Source organism: Podarcis muralis, chromosome 4, assembly GCF_964188315.1.
Source record: "Podarcis muralis chromosome 4, rPodMur119.hap1.1, whole genome shotgun sequence".
In the NCBI taxonomy this organism is placed as follows: domain Eukaryota; kingdom Metazoa; phylum Chordata; class Lepidosauria; order Squamata; family Lacertidae; genus Podarcis; species Podarcis muralis.
In genome coordinates, this window is record NC_135658.1 from 71,245,577 (window position 1) to 71,264,881 (window position 19,305).

Below are 19,305 nucleotides of genomic sequence, written 5' to 3' on the forward strand. Positions count from 1 at the left end.
TTCAAAATTATGTCATTAAAATACTTAGTGTACACTTAGACAACACTTTGATCCAGTCCCAGTGAATTGGGGCATAAGTTGATATGCTTATAGAGGTATATGTGTTTCTATAAATGCACATTTGGTAACATTAGAACCTGTCTGGCTGATGCTTGTATTAGTAAGCAAGAGGTAATATGATCATATATTGCTTCTGTGCATATTTTCTTTCTGTAAATACATGTCTTTAAGTGAAAAATTCTGAGGTTAGATGTCTTTAAGTGAAAAATTGACGTAAGCATTCATTTACCTTTCCCACCTCATGTTGTCTGCTGAGCCCCTCTCCAGGCTGATGTGTTGACTTCCTCTTACTATGTAAAATGTATTATTTTTCTCTATTCCCTCATTGGGTACAGTATGGTCTATCTGCAAGAGCAAATAAGCAGGAGTTTGATTGTCTAGTGTGCTATGCTATAAGTTGAAACAGGCCCGGGTACATCTAGCTTCTGAGTAGTTTCACAGTTAGGTAAAAAAGGTAAATGACCCCTGGACGGTTACATCCAGTCAAAGGCGACTATGGGGTTGTGACGCTCATCTTGCTTTCAGGCCAAGGGAGCTTTCCGGGTCATGAGGCCAGCATGGCTAAACCGCTTCTCGCACGACGGAAACCAGAGCGCACAGAAATGGCATTTACCTTCCTGCCACAGCGGTACCTATTTATCTACTTGCACTTTGACATGCTTTCAAACTGCTAGTTTGGCAGGAGCCGGGACAGAGCAACAGGAGCTCACCCCCTTGCAGGGATTCGAACCGTAGACCTTCTGATCAGCAAGCCCAAGAGGCTCAGTGGGTTTAGACCACAGTGCCACCCACGTCGGTTTCAGAGTATAAGCCAGTTTGGTTGCACAATATTGGTGGATGATCTTGACCTTGTGATAGATAGGGGGAGTGTATAAAATAGTACAGTCAGTAGAGAATGAGACTCTTAGTCTCAGGGTTGTGGGTTTGAGTCCCACAGTGGGCAAAAAGATGCCTGCATTGCAAGGAGTTGGACTAGATGACCCTTGTGGTCCCTTCCAATGTTACAATTTCATGATTCTATGGCCGTTTGACTTCCTCTACAAATAAGGGGATTTTACAGGGGGGGGAGCAGTGTGAGGGATGTGTGCATTTGTAGCAACCCACCCTTCCAATATGTGATATGGATGCTGTGTACTAGCACAAGATACCAGCACATGCCTGTTTGAAAGAGGCACTGATGATCTAGCAACTCCTCTCTCGTAACTATATAAAAGTTGTAAGTTATTAAACAGCCACAGATGGTCAGGGTGAAGGTTTTAAAACACACACACACACATACCAAATCTGAACAGGCAATTTAAAAGTGCAAAGTATGAAACGGTTGGTGAGGAAGTGACACCCACAAAACGGAGATACCACTTTCATCCACACATCTGTCTCTTGTTACAAACCTGTTGTAGCGCGCACACACACACACACACACACACCAGTTTGGGTGCAGGTTGGATGTATATTGCCCAAAATTGAGCATCATTTGAAGTGAAGAAGAGGTGGTGAGGAACCTAGTTAGTGTGGAACCAGTCATTCAGAGTTATACCCAGTGCTAATTCATAGTAAGAGTAGATCTGTTGAAATAACTTAAGTTACTGAAGTTGATTCATTTTCACTGGGTTTACTTGGAGTATTCTTCATTGGGCACCCCCCCTTTTATTCCTGGTGTTGGTGGGGAGATTTTGAAAATGAAATCAATAGCGTTTGGGTGGGGTATCTGTACTATAGTTGTGTACCCTGGAAAGCGCATAGTTTTCAGTAACATTCTGAGTTTCCAATCAAAGTCTAGCTGTATCTTTTTTGTTAAATGTTGCACTGATACTATTTAAGAGTCTGAAAGCACTGTTGTATGACTTTGCAGATGATGATAGGTTGAGGTTTTTTAATGGCCATTTCCCCTCCTTTGTTGCTATGATCAAAGGGTAAAACAAATATTTTATTTTAGGAACATGTGAATAGCAATGCCATTCAGATAGGACTCTTATGGAATGAATGGGTGTGTAACATGGTGAGTGAAATTTAGGGATTAAAGAATTGTTCGTGCATTAGTGTCCTGGCATCTAATAATGGTTTGTGTTGACATCAGTCTTCCAGGAATTATAATTGGAATGAAACTCAGCATCACACATGCTTGTCATATTACTGGTCACACTTTGCTTATGTCTGATATCCTGTTTTCATATCTACTTGTCACTTGTCACAGGGAAGAATCAAGGGTTCATTTGTCTAGAGAGCCATTTCCCACATCTCAGCTGTTGTGAAATGAGACACCAAAGAACAATGAGATGGCAATAAACAGGTCACTATTTTGCTGGGTTTGAACTTGTGACTTGTAGGGATGGAAATGTATACTCTGGAGCATTGTATACTCAAATTGTGGTTGAGGATGTTAACACTGAGAAAGGTGTTGACAGATCTGGTCAACAAAATGAAGCATGGCCATGAAAGCAGGATGTCAAACTTAGGAAAAATGTGGCAAGCCATATGACAGCCATGCATGATGTCTGTGAGTTCACTGTAGTTGCAGTTCCAAAAATATCAAAGCGAGGTAAATGGTTAGTGAAGGTAAGAGTAGGATTGAAGCCTGGAGAGGAAGGGATGGTGTTTAGGAGAAGATACATGTCCGGTGTTGAGCACTGTAGGTTATGCTGGAGTTACTCAGATTGCAGAGCTGACAATATCCAGAAGATATACATGAAAGAAAAGAGTGCGCTTCTGCAACCTATTAGCCACATGGCTTGCAGATTCACCATACTTGCCACCAAGTTCCTAGAGGAAGTTTGGTTTTCTTGATTCTAGGCCTCAACTAAAGACCTGCTGGTAAAGAGACTATGCATTAGGATTAGGAAACTCAGTAGCACCTCTGATGGCTGTCCTAAATATAAAAGGTAAAGGTAAAGGGACCCCTGACCATTAGGTCCAGTCATTTTAAAACAAACTCCAGGCTGTGAAAATTGTCCTCAGCAGTTATATTGCATGGCCTGAACAAGATGAAGATTATAGAAAGACTCTTCTGTAGAGTAATATGTCTAGAATGCACCATAGAATTGGTTGTATCTCATGGAAGCATTGGGCTTCTGCTAGTGTAAGGTGAGGCATCTCTTTTCCACTAATTCCCCACACCATTTGTAGCCCTCTGCCACACCCCAAACTGTTCCAGAGGGCCCTCCCCCTCCCTTAGGAAAAGTGTATACAGTGGTGCCTCGCAAGACGAAATTAATTCGTTCCACGAGTTTTTTTGTCTAGCGAATTTTTCGTCTTGCGAAGCACAGTTTCCCATAGGAATGCATTGAAAATCAATTAATGCATTCCTATGGTCAAAAAAAGTCCAAACAAAGCCAAATTTGGTACAACAAGAGTTTATTAAGTGCTCTTTAAAGTCACACATACTGTAAAGAGCATTTCAAAATTCAAACCCAGATTTTTTTTAAAAAAACAGCAGAGTGGCCCAATGGTCACAGAAAATCATAAAAATGCAGGAAAAAAACACACACAAGCTTCCAGATTCTTGCAAACTCTTCCCCAACTGTTCCCCCAGCCACCCACCACACAGAAATTCAAACCCTAATTTTTTCCGTCTTGCGAAGCAAGCCCATAGGGAAATTCATCTTGCGAAGCAGCTCAAAAAACAGAAAACCCTTTTGTCTAGCGAGTTTTTTGTCTTGCGAGGCATTTGTCTTGCGGGGCACCACTGTATTGGGAAGGAAGGTTGGTCTGCATTGGATGGAAGGGATCATGGAAAATCAGGTGCCATGCCCTTCACAAGTGGAACCACCTCTCCATAGCAGAACACCACTGTTGGATACAACCCCCCAAAATTAAATGCTTCTGTATTTTTAGCCTTTCTGAATTGTTGTTTGTCAACAGCTCATCATCCCTAATACAGTGGTGCCTCGGGTTACAGACACTTCAGGTTACAGACTCCTCTAACCCAGAAATAGTACCTCGGGTTAAGAACTTTGCTTCAGGATGAGAACAGAAATTGTGCGGCGGCAGTGCGGCAGCAACAGGAGGCCCCATTAGCTAAAGTGGTACCTCAGCTTAAGAACAGTTTCAGGTTAAGAACGGACCTCCAGAACGAATTAAGTTCTTAACCCGAGGTACCACTGTAACTGCAAAACCTGTTTAAGGCTAAGAGTTCTAAGGGATCATTTGGGATATTGGATCAACTACAAAAACTCTCTGATGCTTTTGAGGAAAGGGGGCCCATTCCTCTATTAGCAGAGTCTGCATGGAGGGAAAGATGAGGCCTAGGGAAATAATGGCTTTGCTTTGGCCTCATATAGCAAGAGGCAGAGCAAGGAGGATGCAGTGGGGGCGGTCAACCACGGGTGTCATCCCTGAGGAGGGGTGACATCACCATGGGTGGTGCTCCCCCTCGAAAGCTAGCTGCCACTGGCGCACCCTCGCGGGCAGCTAGCCCCGCCCAGAGCAGCTAGCTCTGCCACTGCATATAGCAAAGCTCTAGGGTGCAATTAGCCACGGTCTTGCAAGACTTGGATGCCAGTTGATATAACTGACCCCATCTAGCCACTTGGGCAACAAAGCCTGTGACTAATCACTCTGCATAAAAGATGGGAAGGGTTTTTAAAACTTCTTTTTGGCTATTAGGCTGGTATTGTTTCTTCCAGGTGGTGTTTGTGGTCTGGCTTCTGTCAACTTCAGCTGAAGGGCCAGTCTGGATGGGGAAATTGCCCCCACGTTAGCATGAATAGGAAGGTGTCTGTGAAGCCCACTTTGGTTGAGACTGGGGGTGGTTTCCAGGGTTGTGAAGGGATCATACGACCATAAAGTTTTAGGTGATTCATTTGGGGAAACTACTTCACACCTGCCTCCCCTTGCAATGGAAATAGCTTACAGTCCATCAGGCATAGTTTAGGCTTGAGCTTTGAAGCAGTAGTGGGGAATTGCAACTGACTATCCATGCCACTCTTCCTGGCCTACTGTTTGTGATTAGGTTAGAGCTACACCCTCCACATTTAGCTGAGAATGATGTATGGAATATTATTTCAGTGGTGTGTTCATTTCAGCTATTCGTGCATAGTACATACTTCTTCCTTTTTTTACATTCGCACTGTCTTATTTGCACAGCACTTTGCCTGATATATCAGAGGGGACTGTGTGATGGGCACTCCTTCCCCCTGCTGTGGCAGTCACTTCTTCATGCACTCACATATCTGAAAGCCGAGTGATTGAAATAGTCCTGAATGGCTTCATAGTGTTTGCAGTACATTATTTTTCTTAGTCTCTCCACTGTTTCCTTTGGCTCTTCATAGTACCATAGCACTGTTAGTCTGTTCCCACCTTTAGAACTATGTGATCACATATGGCCATGTGACTGCATCTGGCATTCCAATGAAGAAGCACTCAGTGAAGCTGATGTTCAAATTTGTGTTCCTTTTCTATGTACAGTGGTAACTTGGGTTACATACGCTTCAGGTTACATACGCTTCAGGTTACAGACTCCACTAACCCAGAAAAAGTGCTTCAGGTTAAGAACTTTGCTTCAGGATGAGAAGAGAAATTGTGCTCTGGCGGCGCGGCAGCAGCAGGAGGCCCCATTAGCTAAAGTGGTGCTTCAGGTTAAGAATGGACCTCCGGAACGAATTAAGTACTTAACTCGAGGTACCACTGTACTAGTCTCTTCTGTCGGGACGATTTCCTTGCCCTTTAATGTAGAGCTACCCCAAATCTCCCTTCTTCCTCCTCCTCATTTGGGTGACTATTTTTTTTCATTATTGAAGGGGTATGCAAAATTTGTTCCAAGTTTTGGACTGTTTACCATGTTGGGGCAGCAGTTTTGTTTTGTTTCCATTAGTGTGTAGTGCTGCTAAAAACTTCCATAACCACCCCACTCTACTAGTATACCTTTGAAACATTCAGTCCCCTGTAGTGTAATAGTTTGGCCCTCAAAGTCAGCTCGGTTACCTCAAGACTGTGCCTGGAAAACAACACCACTTGGTATTTTTCACTGAAAAAAATTGCAGCACTCTTTAAAATTAATAAGGGCCTTCCTCCTCATATTTAATGTAGGTTCCTAAAGCTAGTAGTAGCTTTTTAAAAAGGTCCCACCCTCCGTAGTACAACCACAAGAAGATTTTACTCATTAAACACATTTGAACTGAAGTAGACAAACTTGACTACTGAGCTAATGTAAATCTGGATGACAAAGTGACAATTTTGTTGAGCAAAGCATTTTGAGCTGCACTTGTTCAACTCAAGGTGTATCTTTCAGAAGTGCTTTATGTCTGTTCCAATTCATTCCAGTACAAATTTGTACATGTTCTTCAAATGTATTTTGGAATCTTAACCCTGAACCATGTGGATTTTAAAACAGGTGGCAATTATATTATGGTTGCATATCCCTGGTTTGTTTGTTTTTGTAACTTAATGCTTTTACTTCAAATTTGTTTAATTCTTGACAAATTAAGCTGGCTGAAAGATCACTACTGCTTAATATGTTCTGGCTTGAGTGCATATTTCTTGCTAAATTGTGGATCTGGTCAGTTTTTTTGGCAGATGTTTTGTTTATATCCAGAACTTGTTGTTATATGAACGAAGGCTAGACACATTGCAATGAGCCAATTCTGAACACTATTATGTAAACAATACTGGCTATCCACGCATCTGAAGTGTTTGAGCAATGAAGGAATTACGTTCCGAGTACATAATTAAATGACGTTGTTAGATATCATTGGAATAGTTGAGAGCTGTCAACATTCAGCAGTTTACAAAGCAAACTGAAAATACCAGTAGTTCCTCATTAAGTACTAAATTAAAATACTTGTGATAGAACTTGTTCCCCATGCTTGTGCTTGATTAAAATGAAGATAAACTTTTATAATATTTTAAGCTTCTTCTTTTTTTAAAAAAAGATTAGCTTCCTTATAACACTGGCAAAGCAGAACATTGTTCCCGTATAATACAAAGTGGTTTTTTATTGCTCTTCAACAGTAATAAAAAGCCTTTGTACATTCCAAGACTTGTGTTTGCTTTCTCAAGGACCCAGTTAAGATTATTAGGTCAGATATTCCGGGGTAAAAATAACTATTCTAAGAAAGGATTCTTCTAATTCAGATGAGTTCATTGATTTCAGATTTCTAATTCAGTTTTCAGGTCATTGAGCAGTTTTTCCAATCTTATATGTGCTGTAGATGATTTGCATAGTGGGGGATCTTACCAATTTTTCCAGCTTAGGAGCATATTTCTCTTTAAGGTTCCTGAATGTGGCAACCATATCAATCACATATTTGCAAGCTTACAAGCCCCGATTTAGCTGACCCGATATTATGTCCCATTATGTCCCCTTCTAGCAACAAGACACACACACACACACACACACACACACACACACACACACACTGTTTATTGAAATTTCAATGTAGGAAGTGAAATGTTGACACTGACTCTAAGCTGGTTGCCGGATAGATAGTGCTCATAATAGGAACCTCGTGGAATGGAGAGAAGCAGTGGAACATAGTTTTCTCTGAATACAAACTCTATAGAAAGGATAGGGTAGGGTATCCTGGATGCAGTGTCACTCTGTTGCAATCCCAACAAGTTAAAAATCCCCAAAGGGGCACACTCTACCACAGAATTGGTGTGGGTGGTGATGCCAGGCCGCAATGCAAATCATGTTCCAATGAGGAAAATGAAAGTTACCACAAACTTTGGAAAAAGAAATGCAAGGAGACAATAAGGAATGCCAAATAGAATAAGAGAAGCATGAAGGCCGCCAACAAAACACTATTTATTTACCCTGTGTTAGCATGAGAAGAGCTAGGGAGACAGTTGTACCTTTGAACGATGAGGAAGTCAAAGGTGTGCTAAAGGAGATTGCAGAGAAGCTGAATGAATCATTAGCGACTTTCTTCACAGCAGAAGATGTAGAGCAGATCTGTGCCTGAACTAACATTCTAGGTCTGATCAGTTAAAGCAAACCTTGGTGAAGTTCTAGAATTGACGTATCCCAAGGGAAGAACCATACAGAGCAAATTAGAGTAATCCAGTCTAAAAGTTACTTGTGCCAGGACCACGGTGGTTAAGCTATCTCAGACCAGGAATGGCGGTAGCTGTCTTATCAGCCAAAGCTAGCCAAAGGCACTCCTAACCACTAAGGCCACATGTGCTTCAAGTAATAATAACGTTGGGTTCAGGATCACCCCAGACTGTGTACCTGTTCCTTAGTACTAGTAATGCGTGAAAACTTCATTTGGCTTAGTTTATAATGGCAAGTAAGAAACTGCATTCTGACATCCCACAGCACTGTGAACCTAATCAGAGTCTGGCTTCGCAACCATATGACTATGTTATGCAAGACAGTCCCATGGAGATTAGAAATTTGAGTGCTGGGTGGAGGAGGAAGGCAAGGTGAGTAAAAGAAGGCATGCTAAATGCTTTCAGCATCAATGTCTTGCACATTCCTGTGAGCATCAATGCTCTCCACTTAGCTAAAATGGTTACAGTATGTTTAAAGCGTGTTTATTGCAGCACTCTCTGTAAAAGTAAAAAAAATAAAAATGACACTAATGCTTGAGGCTTTCAACAAGCATACAATTAAAATCACAAGTTTTGAAAGGTGTGTGAGGGACCATTGTTGTCTCCTACTTTGTCATTAAAGTAGCCACTTTGCTGTAGGCAAATTTAATAACTTCTTGGATGCATTTTCCTTAGAGGAAAATAGGATTGAGTGTAATTGGCTGAAGTCTTCAAGATAAAACTGAATTCTGTACAAAAGAGTTTGCTTCTTATATGCTTTTTCTGTGTTAATATTGGCTCAGACACAGACATTTTTTCAGTAGTCAGTATAGCAGTAATAGGTTTGTTTTCAAGACCATGACCTTGTTTGGTCTCTCTCGTCAGGCAGAAAGCTGCTTGGTATGGTTGTGCATTCTTGCATGGCTATTGGCTTCTCTTCCGCCCCTAGAGGATAGAAAGCAAGGTGGTGTGCCACGTGTCTGAAATAATCTGTCAAATTGTTTCTGTAGATTTATAAATAGCAAAGCTATTTTTATTTAATAGAAGGGTATTAGAACCTTGCTTGCAGCAAGTATTTCAGTATCCATCATTTAGGAATGCTCTGCTGGAAGGATGGTAATACAGTGGTACCTCAGGTTAAGTACTTAATTCGTTCCGGAGGTCTGTTCTTAACCTGAAACTGTTCTTAACCTGAAGCACCACTTTAGCTAACGGGGCCTCCTGCTGCCGCCGCGCCGCCGGAGCCAGATTTCTGTTCTCATTCTGAAGCAAAGTTCTTAACCCGAGATACTATTTCTGGGTTAGCGGAGTCTGTAACCTGAAACGTATGTAACCTGAAGCATATGTAACCCGAGGTACCACTGTATAACTAGTTGCAAAAGCAAAACTTCATGCTGTGGGACTTGTCACAAACATATTCCTATTATGACCATCCCAGAGGGAAGCAAAGGCTGGCATTTACCAGTTGATAGAGCATGAGATTCCTAATATCAGGGTCATGGGTTCAAGCCCCATGTGAGGCAAAAGATTCCTGCATTGCAGGAGGTTGGACTAGATGACCCAACAGAGTTGCTGTTCTCACTTTGCACAAAGTGCCAGAAACCATTTAAATCAACCTGCGAGAATTATTGGTTTGCACATTCAGACTCTTGCAAATTAAGAGGCTCACGTAAAGTGTCTCGTTTTAGTGTTTCCCAAATCACAGAATCCTATAAACATAGGACTGCTGGCATCATTTGACTTTCAGTAATGCACACATATTTTTGCAAATGCTCCTGTAACAAACCTGTGCACTTCCATGCATTTCTCTTAACAACTGCCTCACACTGCTTTGCTACTATGTAATTATTTTTTTAAAGTGTCTACTTAACAATTGGCAGCAGAGCTACTGTGTTTAAAAAGGTGAACTCTTAACTCTTCCACTATTTAAATCTGTAAGGGACTCACAACGGCATAGATCATTGTTTCAGTTGTGTTACTCAGGTACAGTTTTCACCAAATTATTGTGTTGCAAGCCCACCGTGAAAACAAGGTTGTTTACTGGTATCTGCATGCAACGTGACAACAGTATTAAGGGATTTAATCACATGTTCAATTTCCCAGGGTAGTTAGATGACATAGTTGAATATGTTAAGAAGCCTTTTCTGAATGCTGTTTATAGTTCTATGTTTAAATCAAAGCACTGTAGCGCAAGCAGGATGTGATAAGCTACTGCTGTCAAATCAGTTTGCATTTACCAGACTTTTTCAGTATTCCATGACTTTGCATGGCTATAGTTTTCCCATTTGTTTCTTGACAAGTGTGTTAAATAACTCTTTAGTAGTTCTGCATAGAGGGAGATACATTTGTGTGGTCCTGATTTTTATGTAGGTGTGAGGAAGACCACACACCCCTTCATGATGATCTGTCAAGGGTGCAGATTGCATGCCCATGATGGAATGGGCTGAAACCAATGATGGAGGCAAAAGTATGCAGTGCCCCCCTCTTCTCTCTGCCACCCCACTTTCTCTGTGACACCCCCTTTTCCTAGCTACCATCACGAAACTAGACCAAGGGCAACATTTTCTCCCTGGGACCTTAGATTGTACACCTCTGTTTTAAAGCATAATAACTTATTTCTTGGGAGTAGTTGGTATATAGACAACTGTTTTATCATGCATGCATTGTACTTCATTGAAAACCATTTTAAAAGTATACAACTGAGAGAAGCAAGCTAAAAAATTTAAACATGTAGATTCATATAGCAAATCTATCTAAGTTGCATAGCAGGAAATCTTCACCTCAGGATCAGTTTGTGGCGAGATTCTGTTTAATCTTTTAAGTTGAAGAGTCTTAATCAGAGTTATGATTTGACTTCATAGGGTGGAGCTTTCCACTTGGGGCTGAAAATGCCACAAGAGTTAAGCTCTTATCCATCTGTCTGTGCAGCTTCACATAGATGTTTCCCCTCTATGTACTTGCATTATAGCTATGGCTAACTGATGATGCTGTATTTTTAAGAATTAATATGTGGGTGGGGTGGAAGATGAATGTGCCCTTTTTAACCTTGATATTTGCCTCAGGGAAGCTTCTGCTTTCAGCTTCTGTCCTCATTAATTTGAACTACCTTATTTTAGAGAACAGGATTTTAATGTGCTTCAGAAGATTATAATCACTAGTTTAAATCTTGCGTTCAGCATTAATACATTTTTTAAAAAAGTATTAAAGATCTCACTCTGTGTATGCATAAAAATACAGTATGGCAAGTGTAAAACAAAGAAACTTCCTAATGAGGTAATCAATGGTGTAATAATTTGCTTCTGTATTCTCAATATGAAGATGGCAAGACAGGAAGTACATTATATGACATCCCCCGGCCTTTTGTGTTACAGTGAGTGCTATAAGCACAGAATACATCCATAATTTCCTATGAATTTATTTTCAAACCAAGACTTTTGTCCTCTGTCTATTCCATCTATTTTAGGGTTTCCAAAAGTGGTTGATATTGACTCCCTGGGGACAGTGGGACTGGGCAGGGGATGAAATGGGGGTGGAGTGTTAAAAAGGGCATGGGGTAGAAAAAAAGTATACTGTGAAAATTTTAATTAGGAACTATGAGCCTTGGAAATAGAGGGCAAGGGCATGTACAAAAGGAACCTCTATCTTCTATCTCATTAGGGAAGATGAAAAATACGGCATCATTATTTTCACTTGTTTTACTTCCATATATATGTGCATGTGCATGTAAAACACACACATTTTTATTGGTGATTGGTGATTAATAAACGTTGATTATAGATAGATGGATAGATATTTCTTGCCTATTTCATGTACATTCCTAAGAATTTGGGTTGAGGTTGATGACAACTTTACAAGCTCATCAATGGGTCATTGAGTCAAGTTTGGGAAGCCAGAACTAGGCTTTATTTCTGACACACTGCTACAGTCCAAGAAAAGAGATGGCAGTATTTATTGATTTTATTAAATTTTTATGCTACCCTTCATCCAAAAATCACGGGGCAGTTTACAGCATAAAAGTACAAAATGTAAATACAAAAGAGGTTAACATAATAAAAACAAGCAAACAGAAAAACCAAAAGAACAATTCCACAAACACATTTAAGAGTCCATAGATTGTTTAATCAGTCAAAGGCCTGATTATGGAGGAACATTTTCTGCCTGATGCCAGAACCAGGTGCTGAATCATTTAATGTGATCAGGTTTCTGCACAGAGCAGCTTGTCTGTGGTTCCTCTTGAAACCGCCACTACATTGCTATTTGTATGAATCAGGGTTTACTCTACTCATAACTAGGAAACATACCTCATTGTGATATGGACTCAAGTGCTTTTAAATTAGAATGCTTAGATCTTGCCTGCTTTGCTCCTAGTTTGGTTTTGTACCTCTTCAACTGATAACCTTATCCTTGGTATTAAGTGCTCTGTAGACAGCTAGCTGTTTTCAAATGGAATGCATCTCACTTCAGAAGCATGCCTCTTGAGTTTCTTAGCTAGCGAAAGATAGTCATAGGCTGCTCTGTGTTTATAACAGTGTGCTGCTCATCTACTCGAATGCTTGCTAACTAAATCCAACTGCAGATTTCCTTTGTCTCTCTGTGTGTCTTTTTAATGCTGGTGTACAGAAGCTGTTCCATCTGCTCCTCCTTAAATTAATTGGATTTGTTGAGAGAATTGTGAAGAAAGTGAAAAATAACCAAGGGATATTGCTCTGCAAGCGATACTGAGGGTGGATATCCAATCTATGGGCAATATATGTTTGACACGGAAAATAATAGTCTGAGGACTGTGAAGAGGGTTATGGCAGCTTGGCTCCCCAAATGCATTGTTCAGCTGCCACTAGGGCCAGACCATAGCAGCTCAGTGAGGAATTAACATCTGGCTGTTGGCCCATCTTGCAGCAATAAGAGCATAGGAAAAGCCTGCTGGATTAGCCAGCATGCTTTCCTCGCAACAGCCAACCAGATTCCTGTGTGAAGCTCACAAGCAGCACCTGAGCTCAGCAGCATACTTTCCACTGGTGGTTCCCAGCAGCTCATATTCAGAGACATGCTGCCTCCAACAGTGGAGGTATTTCCAGGCTGCTGAGTGGCAGTTGGACTGGGAGGAAAGCTTTTACATGCATTTGCTCTGCATTACTAACAGTTGTGCTACTAGCTGTTTCATTGTGTTTTAGATATTTTGTAAGCTGCTGCAAGGACTTCAGTTAACAAGCAGGGTATAAATATTCAAATGCACAATGTCTTGCAATGCTTTTTTTCATTTTCATCAGACTCCACAAAATGCTTAATTCCAGATAGACAATATAAAATATATGCAATGTGCAACTTTACTCTGAGCAGCAGTTTCTAGAGTGAGAGAGAAAACATAATGGTTGCATCTAGCTCTTCTCATTTCCGATCTCTCCCTGCTGCTGCAACACTCCTTCCCGTACAGAAAGAGGAACACAGATTTTTGTGCAGACAAAGCCACCCTGTGTGCTTGTCAGCATGCTGATAACTAGCCTGATCAGAGAGAAAGTTAAAAAGCACTTCAGGTACCTCTTCTTAGTATGAACAGCAAGCAAGAGAAATAAGGTTAGATAGGTAAAGGTAAAGGTACCCCTGCCCGTACGGGCCAGTCTTGACAGACTCTGGGGTTGTGCGCCCATCTCACTCAAAAGGCCGGGGGCCAGTGCTGTCCGCAGACACTTCCGGGTCACATGGCCAGCGTGACAAAGCTGCATCTGGCGAGCCAGCGCAGCACACGGAACGCCGTTTACCTTCCCACTGGTAAGCGGTCCCTATTTATCTACTTGCATCCGAGGGTGCTTTCAAACTGCTAGGTTGGCAGGCGCTGGGACCGAGCAGTGGGAGCGCACCCCGCTGCGGGGATTCGAACCGCTGACCTTTCGATCGGCAAGTCCTAGGCGCTGAGGCTTTTACCCACAGCGCCACCCGCGTCTATCGCGTCTATTATAGAGGTCTATTGCTCACAAACCCAGCATTTAAAATGCCCCAACATCTCCAAGGAGGACTAGGAATGAGTCCTGTCAAAAACCCTGGAGAGCTGCTACCAATAAGTGTAAATTGGGGGTATTGCCAACTTAGTCCCTTCCAGATGTTTTGGACTATATCGTCCCCAGTCAGTACAGCCAATAACATGGGTGATGGGAGTTATAGTCCACAACATCTGATGGTCTGCTTGTCTACTCCTGATGTGGATGCACCAGTGGTCCAACCTGGTATACAGTATCTTCTTAGGTATCTGATATGCTCACATCCATTCACAAACCCAAAACCTAGGGAAGGGCACTGATCAGTAGAGGTATCTGAAGGAAGGGCTGTAGCCACTGTTGATGGAGGAGGGGAGGTAAAGAGTTCTTTGCCTTGATTTCTGTAGATGTGACAGAGTAGGTGGAGCTGACTGTTTAGCCTGTTCCCTGTTAAAATTGCCATGAAGTATTTAGGGTTAGAAGGACCAAAGCTATGAAGGAATATATAATGTCTACCATTTGCTTTTATATTGATTTGTTGCATTTATGCATTCCTTACACATCTTAACTGCAAGATAATGTTCTTTGCAACTGACACATTTTGCTCTTTAATTTTCAGGGACAGGTACTTTTGGGCGGGTTCATCTGGTGAAAGAGAAATCGGCCAAATGCTACTTTGCATTGAAAGTAATGAGCATTCCAGATGTCATTCGACTAAAACAAGAACAGCATGTGCACAATGAAAAAGCGGTCTTGAAAGAAGTGAATCATCCATTTCTGATCAGATTGTAAGCTCTCTTCTCTCCCACTCCCCCCCCCCCTTTTATAGCTTTTGTGGCATAATGTTCAATTCTAGCATTCAATCTTTCGTCAGTTTGGATTAATTCAAAGTCTTTTGGGTGGCAAATGCTACACTTGTTTTATCCTTCTTTTGAAGAAATACTTTAAACAATATTATGTTCATATTTTTTAAAGGGCGGAAATAATCTAGAAAAGCTAGGAAACAAAATGTGTTACAGAAAATGTATTTGATGGAGAACTGCTCCTTGGAACATACACAACATGATGTAGTAGTTGTGCCTGCCTGTTGTGTGCTTGATTCCACTTCAGAATGTTCCATTGTCTTTTTACTAAGGCGCAAGTGTTCACAAACTGCACTAACAGCTGTCGTGGTTAAGCAAGCGAGCAAACAAAAACTATAGTAAGGGGAAAATATGCAATAGGTGGTGACATATTAATGGAAGCTGCCACCCTTCAAATTAGGGTGATTCCTATAGCTATTAACGATGTGGTCTTGTATGCTAATTATTCAAATACGTCTACTACTACAGTGTTCCAGAGATCCCTCAACCTTCTTGAACATATTTTGGGGTGGGGTGAACAGAGTGCTGCAGAAAGAAGGGGGAATCAGTGCATTCTAGGCAGAATTTTATTCATCTCTCACAGTCTTTGATGCATCTCTGACAAATCATAAGCTCATTTTTGGTCATGCATCCCTATGTTCTTTCATGTGTTTAATAGAGCAACCTAAGAGTTGTTGATAGCCTTCATTGGCAAAGAAAGGACTTTGGTTCTACCCTGACCCCAGAGGAAATGTGGCAGCAGTCCATGGAGGACTTTAATATTGACCATTGCACTTGCTGGTGGTACACTGGATTTAACATGCCACTCTGTTTCCCTGCGTTTGAAAACAGCATGAAATCTGATCCCTGTGTATATGCTTCATTGCTTGTTTTGAATATCTTGTGGTAAAGGGTGGAGTAATGCACGCCACCGGAAATGTCAGCATTTCACTGAAAACTGATAGGAACAGAAGGGGTGTGGGTACGTATTGCAAAAGTAATTTCGACATAGCAAGATTGCTTCCTGATAAGGCAAAGGGAAGGAAGAGAATACAAAGCAAACCCAGTTAAAATGAAAAGTCCTGTCCAGTGTTCAAGTAAAGACTCCCAAGTTAATTAAACCAGGGGGAAATGAACGCATTAATTCTGAGCTCACCACAGCTAGTTTTTCATGACAACCTGTTAAGCAATTATGGGTGAAAGAGTTTTGAAAGAGGTAGAGTGGCAAGAGAAAACATAAAGCAGAGAAGCACCTGATGACTGAAGAGTTATAGGATTGTTTCTAGTGGACAGCTTTGTGCCAGCAGAAAGCACATCCACTAGGAACCTCAAGCAAACAGAACTCATACCAGATGGTGCATCCTGTTTTTACTCATTCCATTTACCCATTATATCTGCTGCATCCCTGAAAAACTGTTCCCGAAGATTGGGAGACCATCAAACAACAGACTAGGGTAGAGCACAAAGCGCTACCATAGGTAGGTAGGACCAGAAAAAAAAGGTGTGTCCTACCTTGCGCTTTATGCTAGCAAAAAGTGGATATAACCTGTATCGGGTGCATTGAACCTGTATCTGCTTGCTTTCTCTCCCCTCCCAGTATATAGCTTTTTATTTACATGTCAATAAGTTTCCCAGGTTAAACAGCACCAAGGATGAAAATTACAAAGTATAGAAATTCCTCAGGACAGAAAAATAAAAATAAATGTTCTTTTCTCAATGCAATCTACTTCTAATAATAATCCATTTCCAAGTGTTTGCATAAAGCCTTACAAAACAAATTTCGGGATGGCTCACACAAGAAGAATAAAAGCAAACCTAAAAACAGATACAGTAAAACAGATTGATAGACTAATGTATATAAGCAACATAAAAACAAGTCACAAATAAAAAAAAATACAATTTAGACAATTTAGATCTAGAGCAGATTATAATGAAATGTTAGAGGAAAGAAATGTGCATTGTCTGGGTGTTGTGACTGAAATGCCCCTTCTGCTGTAGCTGCTGCTTTTGCTGCTGCTGCTATTGTTTTGTTTTTACTTTTACTTTACTTTTATATGCCATTTATTTGCCAAAATGGCTTAAAAGCAGTATACAATTACATGATCAATCCCTTGGCAATGACACCTGAAAAATGGCCTCAAAATTCCTTAGCAGTCTGTTACTTTTAGGTGTTTCCCCTGTTTATACTGGTGATGGCACTTCATTTGTGATGCCAAAATGCATAGGCGATTAACCCATAGCTGTAATTCAACCCTGTCTAAACCAACTGAGAATATTCACAGAGCTGCCATGTGTGACGTTTTCCCCAAAATCCCCCAGCTGCTTTTTGCTGTGCTTGTGTGGAGCTTCTCTTCCATTTTGAGCTGTGATGTATCTATCAACCCACAGGAGCTCCATGAGTCAATTGAGGTCTAGTGTCGGGACCTCCACAAATGCCGAAAATATATTGAGGGGTTTCAGGCCTTGGGTGGCAGAACAGTTTCTCATGACCACGCTGCTGAGCTTGTGCTTCACTACATCTTCTGTTTTGAATAGTGGAAGTTCTTCATTCATATTTTGAACCCTTAAAAAACAAATAAATCATTTTATGCTTTTCTGACAAGTTGTTCTCTTAGTATTTTTTTAAACACGTATCTCTTTCGTTGCAGATTTTGGACTTACCATGATGAACGCTTTCTATATATGCTGATGGAATATGTACCTGGGGGTGAACTTTTTAGTTATCTGCGCAACATGGGACGCTTTAATAACAGCACTGGACTGTTTTACTCTGCAGAGATTATTTGTGCAATAGAATATCTTCACTCAAAAGAAATTGTTTACAGAGACTTAAAGCCTGAAAATATTTTATTAGACAAAGAGGGGCATATAAAACTCACCGATTTTGGATTTGCTAAAAAGCTGGTTGATAGGTAAGCTCTTTTTTTAACTGAAATTATATTTTACTTTATTATTTTTTGGGGGTATGCAAGTATGGTGGGAAGAGGACAGAGAATGAAATTTTGAACATGACTAGTGGTACCAACCATGATTAACATTTTCAGTTTTTAGTATGTTTGGTTAACTGCTATACATACATGCAACATGCATTAAAATGTATGTATGTATATTTATTAAGAAGGTTTCACATAGCGTGAGAAAGATAACAAAGTAGGCTCCAACAGCAATTACTGTGGGTGAATAAGAAGTAGTTTTGAACAAATGATGAGGGAATATGAAAGGGAGACAAAAGAGACTGCAGTTCAAAAACAATGTAAGTATACACAAGATAGGTAGCTGTTTCATTTTGTGCTTACAACTCACCCCCACCACTGTTTTATGTAACAGGGGAAAATCTGAATATCTGTACTGCCTTCTGTAAATATCCACTCAGTATAAATACCCCTCTTGTGAAGGTTATCCTGAGACTCGTGTGTGTGTGTGTGTGTAATCTCCACACTGTCCAGCTCACCTCTTGTGAGCACATGTGCTTTAATGTATACTTTCCCTTCACCCTAAAAATCTGTAGAAGAGCAGAAGCTCTCCCTGATCTCCAAAATGAGTATGAGAGGCTTGGGAAAACAGCAAAATGAATTGCTGTCTCCCAAACCCCTCTAAGCCTTCCTCTCCAGGTCAAGGTTGGGGGAAGGGGTGATGAGCTTGCCCTCCCAATCGTGTTGGGTCACAAATGTCTCAGATGCTTAGAGAAACATTGCAGAAGACCAGCACCTGTCTACCCTTCCTTGGTGAGAAAAAGACAACTTTGCTGTCCAGGCCCATCCATTAACTTCTATGGATGCAGGTTAAAAATATTAATTGACCAACAATTATTGCTAAAGCTTAGTGAAATTGGCTCACTTAATTTAATACCTTAAATATGCAATCCTACCAAAGCTACACATTTTTCAGCCTTGCTTCTTTCCCCGCTACTGAAATCAGTCAGTGTAAAGTGCTTTTTCTTATTCGTATTCTGGATAAGGCAGTATGCATATGATTCCAGGTTATCTCCTATCCAGACAATATGGTGCTTATATTTGGCAGTAGCTTGCCCTAAAAACATGACATGAAATCTAGATGTTCGAAATCTAGGTGTTTTTCAGTCTGATTCTTTAGGCAAAAAAAAAAAATGATACCTGTCTCTTTAAACTTTTAACTAGCATTCTTTTTTATGGAGGAATGATTGGTATTGCAATGCTAAGCTAGATGGAATGAGAAAGAAAAAGGTTTACATACTGCAAATTGCTGACAATCTTTTGGAGTTATTTGGGAAATATATGTTGCAACAGAGTGGTTTGATCTGTGTTCTCTTGTTTGTTTGCGTCTCTGAAGTTGGCCTTGCAACTGCAGAGAGTTTTAATGTTTGTTTTTAACTGTTGTGCAGAAGTCACAACTTGTCGTCAGCTTCCTGGAATGTTTGCATTCGGATGTTCAAAGTATTTTGTATAAGCATGGGAAAAAAATGCTCTATCTTCCATAGAAAGTTGTGT

General features: G+C 40.8%; 1 protein-coding gene across 1 annotated transcript in view; it reads left to right on the plus strand.

Moving 5' to 3' along the window:
• Positions 1-19,305, plus strand: part of PRKX (protein kinase cAMP-dependent X-linked catalytic subunit) — a 58,612-nt gene that overhangs the window by 19,424 nt on the left and 19,883 nt on the right. The window contains exons 2-3 of the mRNA XM_028727744.2: positions 14,617-14,785; positions 17,488-17,751. Of these exons, the coding sequence (XP_028583577.2) occupies positions 14,617-14,785; positions 17,488-17,751 (433 nt within the window). The remainder of the gene's footprint in view (positions 1-14,616; positions 14,786-17,487; positions 17,752-19,305) is intronic.